At 34.7% G+C, this 12,108-nt stretch overlaps 1 protein-coding gene across 1 annotated transcript; it reads left to right on the top strand.

Annotated features, from left to right (window-relative positions):
- LOC139485982 (uncharacterized) lies at nt 1–4,641 on the top strand. Its single transcript, XM_071270665.1, has 2 exons — nt 1–480; nt 3,625–4,641. The coding sequence occupies exons 1-2, from the start codon at nt 143–145 to the stop codon at nt 4,604–4,606; spliced, it is 1,320 nt and encodes a 439-aa protein (XP_071126766.1). The 5' UTR covers nt 1–142; the 3' UTR covers nt 4,607–4,641.
- The last annotated feature ends 7,467 nt before the right edge of the window (nt 4,642–12,108 follow it).

Here is a 12,108-nt window from a genome sequence, read left to right as displayed (position 1 = left end):
CGATGCGATGCTATCTAAGGCGTAGCGATGCGACAAAATGATGCAGCGATGCGACGCGATGCGATACTAAAAAATCGTGTCGCCACGATCGTTTTTAGTTCGCGTTGCTTAGCGATTTTTGTAAACAAAACAGCTATTTAAAATGGAGAATCAATTGAAGATAATACAAAATGAAACCAACTCTTTAATTCATGTATATTTGATGCACATGACTGGTATATGGTTGCTGTACAACAGACTTAGAAGTAGAAGAAAAAGAACCAAATACACAAGATCAATATTGGCGCAAAGAAGACGACAAGGAGACTATGCAAATCTTGTGCAGGAAATGAGACTTGATCCAGAATATCACATTCTATACTTTCGTATGTCACGGGAGCATTTTGAAAAGTTGGCAAGAAAAGTATGTCCCCTGCTTGAAAGACCCAGGACACATTTGTATCCAATCAGTGCTACTGAAAGATTGGCAATGACGTTACGGTAATCAAATTACTTCTTTTAAAAAAATGTTTTTTTCTAGAAATAAAAAGACTATCCTCATGAAAGGCTCTTGAAAAACGATGATATTCTTTTTTATAAAGACTTGCATGCAGGGCATCAAACACAAAAAAAAAAAAAAAATATTTGTGTTATAAGCCTATTAAAAGCCTAGTCAAAAGATAAAAACCCAAAAATAATTGATGCATGCTATACTTAATTGTAGTTTTAACATAGGTAGGCATTAAATTCGTGATTATTTTTGACCGACCGATAGAGAGGGCTAAAATAACACGAATATAATGCCTATCCATGTTAAAAACTACAATAAAGAATAGCTTTTTTCCACGAACCTCCCTTTTTTGTTTGTACACAAATAAACGACTGGCAATGTTATTTTTCCGAGGGAGGAGTTTTGAACGCATGTGCGAACTAATTTTATTGGATTTAGAGCATGGTCTATTCACAAAGCGAAAGAAGCACGTCATATTACACTGACTATTGAAAATATCAAAAAAAACTCATATTCTTGTTTTCAATCATATAAAACAATGTTTAGGCAAAAAAGACACTGGTACATGTATTTTTGTCGAGCCTGCAACTTTTGTTGCAGAAAGCTCGACATAGGGATAGAGATCCGGCGGCGGCGGCGGCGGCGTTAGCTTACTTCTTAAAAGCTTTATATTTTAGAAGGTGGAAGACCTGGATTCTTCATACTTTGTATATAGATGCCTCATGTTACGAAGTTTCTGTCAGTCACATGTCCAATGTCCTTGACCTCTTTTTCATGGTTCAGTGACCACTTGAAAAAAAAAATTCAGATTTTTTGTATTGTTAAATTCTCTCTTATTATAAGTAATAGGATAACTATATTTGATATATGCGTACCTTGCAAGGTCCTCATGTCTGTCAGACAGTTTTCACTTGACCTCGACCTCATTTCATGGATCAGTGAACAAGGTTAAGTTTTGGTGGTCAAGTCCATATCTCAGATACTATCAGCAATAGGGCTAGTATATTCGGTGTATGGAAGGACTGTAAGGTGTACATGTCCAACTGGCAGGTTTCATCTGACCTTGACGTCATTTTCATGGTTCAGTTGTTATAGTTAAATTTTTGTGTTTTGGTCTGTTTTTTTCATACTATATGCTATAGGTCTACCATATATGTTGTATGGAATGATTGTAAGGTGTACATGTCTAGCGGGCAGATGTCATGTGACCTTGACCTCATTTTCAAGGTTCAGTGGTCAAAGTTAAGTTTTTGAGTTTTGGTCTTTTTATCTAATACTATATGCCATAGGTCAACTATATTTGGTGTATGGAAATATTTTATGATCTTTATGTCAGTAGCGCAGGTTTCTTTTGACCGTGACCTCATTTTCACTGTTCATTGCACAGTGTTAAGTTTTTGTGTTTTGGTGTATTTTTATTAAACTATAAGTAATAGGTCAACTATATATGTTGTATAGAAGCATTGTTAGCTGAACATGTCTGCCTGGCATGGTTCATCTGACCTTGACCTCATTTTCATGGTTCATTGGTCTTTGTTTAGTAATCTTGGTTAATGTTAAGTTTATGAGACAGTTGTAATAAAGCCTTATACTTAGGACTATCAACATAATATCAATGATTAGTATAGAAGGCGAGACATTTCAGCGTGTGCACTCTTGTGATAATCATACTGGCAAGTTACATCACAGATTATGCATATAGTTGACCAGAATTGCCAAAAAATGACACACTGGTTATTGGTTGAAACCATTGTTTCAACTACCGTCTTCAAGTTTTTTTATAGTTGTACTTATAGCGCTTACAGTGCTTTGATTTTCCAATTGAAATCAAATTACTTACTTTCAACATGTATTGCATGCCTATATCTATATTTGACTATTCGATTGAATAGAATGTGTCATGGAACTAGATGTCACTCAATGGCACTCATACCACATCTTATTTATATTAGTCACGTTGAACGGTGCTGTTAACAAACATTTTAAAATAGTCTCGCAAATAAACTAGAGTCTCATGATAGCCTGAAGTCGCTCATCTGTATTTTTTTTGTATATTTATATATTTCCTCAATAGTCATAATAATTGATAGTTATATAATTATGATGTTGAAAGTACATTCATACATGTTAACAAATGCAATTTTACGTTATATCGTGATACGGAAGACATAAAAGGACTTGTAAAAAGTTTAATTAATCCGAAATATCGGAGTGTTAATGATTTATAATCCGAGATCACGGATTCATTATCCGTGATCTCGTTTTAATAGTCCGTTATCTCGGTTTGATAATCCGTTATCTCGGTTTAATAATCCGTTATCTCGGTTTAATAATCCGTTATCTCGGTTTAATAATCCGTTTTCTAGGTTAAATAATCCATGATTTCGGTTTAATAATCCGAGACAGCGGATTATTACACCAAGATCACCGATAAGCAATCTGGGATCACGGATTATCAAACTGAGATAACGAGTTATCTAACCAAGATCATGGATTACTAAACTGGGATCACGGATTATCAATCCCAGATCACGGATTAATTCTATTTTTTTTTTGTGTGTCCATTTATGGCTTCCGTACGTAATCATACATCACAATTTTTGCAAAATAAATATCTTGCAGTAATTCTGGAGGCGAAGATGGTTAAAATAGTTTACGATGACATACGACAACGGACTCCTAGTGCTGGCAAGCTCGCAATGATTTATTTCTATGCTATCTTAAATTAATGCGGTTACTTCTATCATGTATAGGCCCTACGTACGTAACCATTCATCACAAATTTTGCAAAATAAATATCTGGCCTAGTAAGGTCAGTAATTATAGAGGCGAATATGGTTAAGGTAGTTAACGATGACAAACGACGACGGACTCCCAGTGCTTGCAAGCTTGCAAGGCCCTGTGGTCTCTTTGTGTCATATGTGCTAATTAACAATTAGAAAGTCGCGCGACTGTTTTCTACCATTTAAAGTGTGATGCATAATTTTGCCTGGTGCATGTCGTCTTTAAATAACGTGGATTTGTTTACATAATTTTTCGTTTTCAATTCTTGTATTAGTAGTAAAGAAAATAAACTTTTCTTATATTTTGAAATTTGTCATCCTTTTATGATTTTCTTTCCTGCTCTGTTGCAGATATTTAGCTTCTGGAGATTCCCAAACTTCGATAGCTCTTGCTTACCGGGTATCCAAATCAACTGTTTGTAACGCTATTTCTGAAGTATGCAATGCACTATGGCGAAGTCTCAACACAGAATATCTGAAAGCACCAACTACAGAACAAGAATGGTTAACTATTGAGGAAGGATTCAGTGGTACTTGGAATTTCCCACATTGCATAGGGGCAATAGATGGTAAACATGTAACGATTCAATCACCTGCTAACTCTGGATCTAATTTCTTTAATTATAAGAAATCGTTTAGTATTGTTCTTCTCGCAGTTTGCGATGCAGATTACAACTTTACAATGATAGATGTCGGATGTCCGGGTCGATTTAGTGATGGCGGTATATTCTCGAACTCCAAGATAGGTCAACGGTCAGAAAATGAAGAACTTAATATTCCAGCCCCGTGTTGTCTTCCTGGTACAGATAACACTTGCCCGTATGTTTTTGTAGGTGACGAAGCTTTTCCTCTTAAACAATACATGATGCGTCCTTATCCGAGGACACAGTTAGATTATACGAAGAGGATCTTTAATTACAGATTGTCAAGGGCAAGACGTGTTATCGAAAATGCTTTTGGAATACTTGCAAGCCGCTGGAGGATATTTAGGAGACCCATCTTGGCAACTCCAGAGAAGAGTACAGAAATTGTCAAAGCCGCATTGTCTTTACATAATTTTGTCAAGTATGAAGAGAGAAACGTTCCTGTCCTTCAGCGTAGGTACTGCCCTCCCAGGTATGTAGATACAGATGACAACGGCAACATAATTGAGGGCATGTGGCGGAATGAAATTGGTGATGCTAGTGGGATCGTTGGGATAAATCAAACAGGGAGCAACATGTTTAAAAAAAGAGCTCGGGAAACAAGGGAGAAGTTCGAGAACTATTTCGTGAGTGACATAGGAAAGGTGGAGTGGCAAAATACAAGTGTTCATTTTGGTGAACAGGAATAACTACATTTGAAACTTATAATTCATTAAAATCTCTTTAAAATGATAAGAAATGAAATTAATTAAACGAAATAGTTGAATTTTTTTTTAATTCATCAAAAAATATGTTGTTGGTTCATTTTCATCTACTTTTTGATATTGATTACTAGTATTAACATTCCTACTAGAAAGCACTTCTCGATATGGAGTGTTGAACTCCACATCATAAAGTGCTTGGTTGATCAATATTTTAGCTCGAGCTTTTTCCTGTGGGCTGAGTCTTCTTAAGTTAGCAGCTACAGTTTGTCCATAATGCCCCTCCTCATCCAACTCCTTCTGGTTGCCTTGAGAAAGAGATTCTTGAAGGGTCTTGCTACTGTCCTTTAGGAATTCAACAAATTGGGTGTCGATGTTCTTTCTTGCAGTATTTTTCATCTTTTTAACTGGAGGAACACTGACATTTTCAACCTCAAGCTCATTCCCTTCTTCTTCAGAAGTAGAGTTTTCCAAATTTGTGCATGAACTGAAATGAAAATGATTCATAATCAACATTTTGTGGATACATTTATCATGTTTATAAACACAGTTTTATCACATATGAAACTTTTCAAATCTAAGTTTGTCATAACAGAGAGTCAAAGACACAAGACAAGAATACCCCCCCCCCCCCCGACCCCACCAAACCCACCCCACCAACGATAAAACAAAAAAGAAGAAAAAAGAAAAAAGAGAGTAAGGAACAGTTCCGAAGTACATAAATATTTCCAACATTGCAATGATGTATGAGCAGAGATCACGTTAATTTTCTCTTGGGATCCATTATACCTAAACTGGTTCCCGATTGCAATATTCAGTATGTTACACATATACTAATATAAGAGAGTATGGCTAATAGCTTATACCGGGAACGTAGTACCGGGAACCGGGATATTTAATACTTCATAGGGTTTAGATGACATTTCATTTAAGACTTATAAAGTGATTTTTTTTTCAAAAGTTAAGTATTTAATACTAATTCATGTGATAGTGCAACAATATTTTGAATTTTTGGAATCAGTTTTAACGATGAAGTTTTAAAAATGTTCAATTCAATAAGAATGGAAACGGGAAATATGTCAAAGAGACCATAACCCGTTGAAAACGAAAACAATTTTAAGACCATCAATGCGAAAAATCCCACACCCAGAGGAGGTCTTGTGCAGACCCCGTAATTCTTATGTATACAAGATCAAGAAAATGAACGCCAATCTTCACTTCGGAACACAGGTATGAACTAAAAGTAAAAAAAATATACAAGACTAACAAAAGGTTCCTGACTTAGGGGAGGCGAAACATGCGGTAGGGTTAAACGTGTTTTGTGAGATCTCAACCTACCCCCTTTCACCTACAGCCAATTTAGAATAAATAAACACATCATACTTGTTATCTTGCTTATAAATTATCATATTGTAACTCTTGAAAGACATGTTATACGTACTCTACAGGGACAACAACTGGGTCCAAAAAGGTGAGAAATTCATAAAAAGGCCACTTCTTCGAATTTGACCCTTTCGATCCACTTTTTATGTCCTTCTCGTCCTTCTTTTTCCTTCGATATGTATCCTTTAAATTCTTAAATTTGGCCTTACAATCTGCTCCTACAATAATTAAAAAAAACATAAAATGATACATATGGATGAATATCCCTATTCAATATTAATAAATGAATAATGAAATAGTTTATGTTTCATTATTCACATTGAAGCGGTGAATAGTGAAATAAATATTAAAAAAAATGACTGTTGACACTACAGCTATATTTTGACCATAAGAGGGTTTATGGAGGACCTAAATGGTCACAACATGCGTTAAAATGAGGAAATATGAAAAAGAAGATATGGTATGATTGCCAATGAGACAACTATCTACAAAAGACAAACATGACAGAGACATTAACAACTACAGGTCATCGTACGGCCTTCAACAATGGGCAAAGCCCATACCGCATAGTCAGCGATAAAAGGCCCCGATAAGACAATGTAAAACAATTCAAACGAAAAAACAAACGGCCTTATTTATAAAAAAATAAAATGAACGAAAAACAAATAAGTAACAAATAAACAAACGACAACCACTAAATTACAGGCTCCTAACTTGGGACAGGCACATACATAAATAATGTGGCGGGCTTAAACATGTTAGCCAATTTTGAATAATGAAATGGATATTTTGAATAATGAAACGGACTGCTATGACCCTCCAGCCCCTAATTACAGATATATATTATACCTTAATCGAAAACTTATCAAGAGAGGAACAAAAGGTCTATAGTCAATATGTTCCGCAACGCATATTAGAGGAGTAACGAAGGACTGAAATATCGACATACGCGTGAACAAAGAGAAATAGCCAATTTTGAATAATGAAATGGATATTTTGAATAATGGAATGGACTGCTATGACCCTGGGCAAAAAAAGCAGGATCAAATGTAGTGAAAAACAAAAAGGGAAGACCAAGGTTACATCATGCCCCCCCCTTTTCCCCCAAAAAAAATAAAAAAGTAGCTCCCTTAAATGACCAACATCTAAACATTGCTAAATTATTAAATTATCAAACAGGAATGAAAAAAGCAAGATAATCGAGATAATTAAACGGTGACCATAATTTGAAGAAAATTTACATTTATGGGGTCGACCATTTGGTTATTTTCGAGGCGTAAAGGGGTGGTGGTGATGAGGATATTCATAAATAGCGCGTGATGCCAAAAACTACAAATAAATAACTGACACCATGTAAAAATTAAATTCTTTCATAGCACAGTCGCCTGCAGATTTCTTAATCATAGCGAAAAATGGGAGTGGAGCATAATATATTTTTACGGTAGTATTTAGGTCCCTATATATCTACAGCTAGATGGGAATATGATGTTTAGATCATGATTGAAATATGATGCTCAAGTGGGATAGTCTCAACCACTCAAATATTGATTTACATTGTAACTATCAACATGTACATACAGTGGAATAATATTTTTAGTAGTATTTATACATAATATTTTATTTTCCCCATTTTTCGCTATAATTATGACATCTTCATGCAGGCGACTGTGGAATCACTGTGGTCATAACAAATAGAAAAAATAAATAATTAATCCCAACTCCCAACCCAGCCACTAAATTTATATCAAAAGGTCGGCATGTTTTCATTTTAATTATTTATTCATGATAAACCAATCTCAAGTATTACACATTGCATACATTTTAAAAGAGATGATTTGTTGTGACACGTTGTTTTTCGACTATTAGTAATTAGTACATGTAGTTACATTGTCATTTTCTAGAAAATTATATTGAAGTGTCAAAAAGTAGATGTCTTAAAAATAAATATATTTACTAGTAATCAGAAACATATAAAAGATATACGTCTCTGATTTAATATACTACATTTTTACTATGAGGTACTCAATATGCGGATTATCCCTTGAGGGACTATCAAAGGACTCGGTACCCCTTTTTGTTTCAGTTTTTATCAAATTAAAGCTTTAAAGATCCTACCTGATATACCCATCTCTTCGCCAATTCTTTGCCACTCTGACTGGGTAATATCGGAATCCATATACTCCTTAGTAGATGGATCCCATAAACATTCTGTATCTCTTACAAGATGGATCAGCTTTTCTCTGTCAAACCCCGGCTGCGTCTTTTTCGATGCCATGATTGGAATGAACATGTGCTTGTTAACCTTTTAACCTATTTATTTTACATAAAAAGTGTAGCGATGTCGCTATGAAGTTGAAATAATTTCAACTCGCTTGCGAAAGATTGCGATTGACCTTGCGTTAATGGTTTTTGTAAGCGATAGAAGCGATGCCGCGCGTTATCGCGCGTTGTCGCGGACTGTCGCTGCGTTTTACCTGGCGACAGAAATATTCGTCGCATCGCTAGTCGCAACCGAAGTATAAACCCAGCTTTAATGTTGAAATTATTTCTCAGATTAGAAGACATTTAATTGTTTTTGGAATTAATTTACCCAGTTTAGAATACATTAGTAATGACAATGCCTGACATGATGCTTGGGGCTAGATGAGCTAGAGAGTAAACCTCTGTGTTATTTTGTATTAATTATTTGAAAATATTTCCTTCAAAGCAGGTCAAAGCAAAAAATAAAATTGGCCAGTATGAAAATGATATCATCAAAAGAACCTTTGTGAGCATGCTTCAAAGGCTCATAAAAAAATATAACTGCTACAGAAGTCATCTGATAAAATTTCAAGTGGATATGAACATCTCCTAAATATGTCTAAAGATCTAAAAAGTTATAGTATTCAATATAAAAAAGGTATTGCAAATATATTCTCTTTTCAATTCATTTTGTGATATGGATACAAATATAGGTAATACCAATACAGTAAGGCAGTTTTGTTGTGGTATGAAAGTGTATTGTAGTAATTAATAATTGCTGTTAATTCACAAAAATTAAGAAATAAACAAATGAATGATAGATGTTGAACATGTACAATGAAATATAGTTTTAGAATTCAAAATAGGCCTTATAAATTTATTTATTTTTTAACAATACTGGATGACCATTTACACTCAGGACTAAGGTGTTAAGTAGACAGTATACATGTATAAAATAAAGTGTTACATGGCAATCAACCATCATATTGCTAGTAGCTAGAGTAGCGTTGTTTGGTAATTTTTTTTATAAATTTGGCTAATGGACAAAAATGTTTAATTAAAATCTAAATAAAATGCTTTTATCTCCCTATTACTTATATTGTACATAAAATGGATACAACTTTAACAATTCCTTGTACATGAGAGTTGTTGACGTACATAAAATGGATACAACTTTAACAATTCCTTGTACATGAGAGTTGTCTGTCAAATCTTTATTTCCCAATGAATGAATTGCATAACAATGAACTGAGCTCAAAGCAAAACACTTTCATAATACACTTGGACAAAGAGCTCAATCCAGTGATATACTTTGTACTACGTATATACAGATCCGACTACGTATATACAGGTCCCTCATAAACATCCATTGACCAAAACCATATCGCAACAACATGCCATACTACGTATACATGGTTGGATCAGAAATCCTGAAGAAAAAGACATGAACTTTATTATAGTATTTTAAGTATAAATACCGGTTAAAACTTTCACAAATTTGTGGTAAAGGTTCAGTATCTATGAACTATCAATCACTAAGTTTTCATGCACAAATTGATATAGGTTGAGTGTCCCTCTCAGTCTGTTGGAAATAATCTCCACCTAATTTTAGTTAATTAACTGGCGAAGAAACATTTAAAACTATAAAATGTCATCTTAGACTTGTGAGTTTCTATTTACCATTACCACTGAATCAATAATATATTTAAACATATATAAGAGTAAAATTGATAAACATAATTATATAAGACTAAAACTGACATTTGGGCTTTACTCCACCTTTATTTCTCAAGTCCATGTTCAAATCTGACTTCATGATAAAATAAGATTCCATATAGATGAAATATCCCTCTGCATGATGGACTGGCTGCAACGAAATATCAGTTTTAAATGTTAGGTGGAACCTAAATTTTATACGATACTAGAACACACCCGTGATATCGCGGGTCCGTGATTGAATTAAAGTATAGAACTATGCGTATTATCTGATAAAGTCATGCCGATTATAAGATGTACAGTTTTCTCTGCTTTAAAATGCTTTCTGTTTGAATCCATCGACCTTGAACTTATCAATTATTGGTAATATTAATTATTTGGAAAACAAAAGTGCCTGGAATGGAGTATTTTTTAATCAACAGCATTGTCCTATATATATATTAGTTATTTGATCTTTGATTCGCTGTTTTACGTCATGCCGGCTAACAAATTGAAAACTGAATACTACAATAGGGAACAATGTGACAATGGTTGAATTTAGTAGTGTCAACCCTGTGGTTAAGACCCGTGTATATAGCAAAATCCTAAATACACCGTATGGTGGTGCGCCTGTTAGATGCGGAACGTACAGATAAGGTAATAGGTAACAGGTGAATATACTATTGGTATCGGTATCGGATTCGACCCGGAACTTGTTAATTATTGGCAATATTAATTATGAGGACTGCAAAAGGGTCTGGAGTGGTGTAATTTTTAATCAACACCAATGTCCTATATTAGCTATATATAAAGTTGAATTCTTTGATTTGCCGTTTTTACCTGATGACGACTGACAAATTGGACCTCGTCATTTTAGTATTATAGATAATCTAAATATATTGCTAATACATTTCATAATAATTCATCTCAAAACTTTGCTATATTTTTCATTATATTGTCTTTTGTTTAAAACTGTGTATTGACCTCTAGATATCTTTAAATTACACCAAGGTTGGCTTGGGTTGATGTCTGATTATTGTACATGTTATACATCAATGTGGGATTTGTTAACATAAATAACAACTTTTCCTTAAAATTCAAATAAAATGGATGCAAGAAATTAAAAGTCATTCATAGGAATTCTACTTTCAATAACCAGCTGAAAGTCATTCATAGGAATTCTACTTTCAATAACCAGCTGGGCCATGAGCGCATGTTAAGGTTGTCACGTGTACTAAGAATAAAGTTCAATTACTTTTCAATATCATATTAGAAATTTATGAAAATCAAGCAGGGAGTTTACATCAATAGATACAGTATAAACAATGCACCAACGTTTAAGGAAAATTGTTGATAACATTATCAGAAACTTGAAAATTCCGGTTTTTAATATATAAAACCCCATAACTTGGAAATGTAAAATTTATAAGATTCTATCTAATACCCCAGTCCCACTAGGCCACGATCGCACTACGATCTGTGAAAAAAATGCAAATTTTGATGATCGTAATTGCGATCGTGTAGATCGCAGTAAGGTCGTATCACGGTCGTGATAAGGTCTTCAAGATCGAGAAGAGCGTGGTCAACTTTGAACATGTTCAAAACAATCGTGGTGCGGTCGTGGCGAAATCAGGTCGTAGTAGAAGCGTAGTGAGAGCGCACTAAGATAGTAGTAAGATCGCAAAGGTCGATGTACAATCGTAGCGAGAGCGTATCGAAAGCGTGATTCTATTCGGAGAGACTGCGCTACGATCGCACAGCGACGTTATCGCGACCTCACTACGACCATCGCGTTCTCACTGCGACCCAACTACGCTTTCACTACGACTATACCACGCTGTTCACGACCATAGTACGATTCTAGCACGCCCTTGCCGTCCTCATCACGCTCTTCTTACGACCTGACTACGTTCACACTACGACCATTATTCTCATTGTCATTTTCACATAAAATATATAAAAAAAGCTCCCTAGATTTTGTTTGTTTGAATGTAATTATCTATTTGCTCTAACGGCTCAACCATGCTTCTCTTTTTTATATAGATTAGACCGTTGGTTTTTCCCGTTTAAATGGTTTACATGTAACACTAGTAATATTTTGGGTCCTTTATAACGTGCTGATTGATGTGAGCCAAGGCTCCGTGTAGAAGGCCGTACCTTGGCCTATAATG

Source organism: Mytilus edulis, chromosome 8, assembly GCF_963676685.1.
Source record: "Mytilus edulis chromosome 8, xbMytEdul2.2, whole genome shotgun sequence".
Lineage (NCBI taxonomy): Eukaryota > Metazoa > Mollusca > Bivalvia > Mytilida > Mytilidae > Mytilus > Mytilus edulis.
Note: the sequence above shows the minus strand (reverse complement) of the source record. Positions and strands in the feature narration are given on the sequence as shown.

Bases quoted from the DNA above. Each gene is read 5' to 3' on its own strand.
- LOC139485982 (XM_071270665.1), top strand. From the start codon at position 143: ATGGAGAATCAATTGAAGATAATACAAAATGAAACCAACTCTTTAATT. The intron at 481-3,624 runs GTAATCAAATTA...GCTCTGTTGCAG, and splicing joins AGATTGGCAATGACGTTACG to ATATTTAGCTTCTGGAGATT.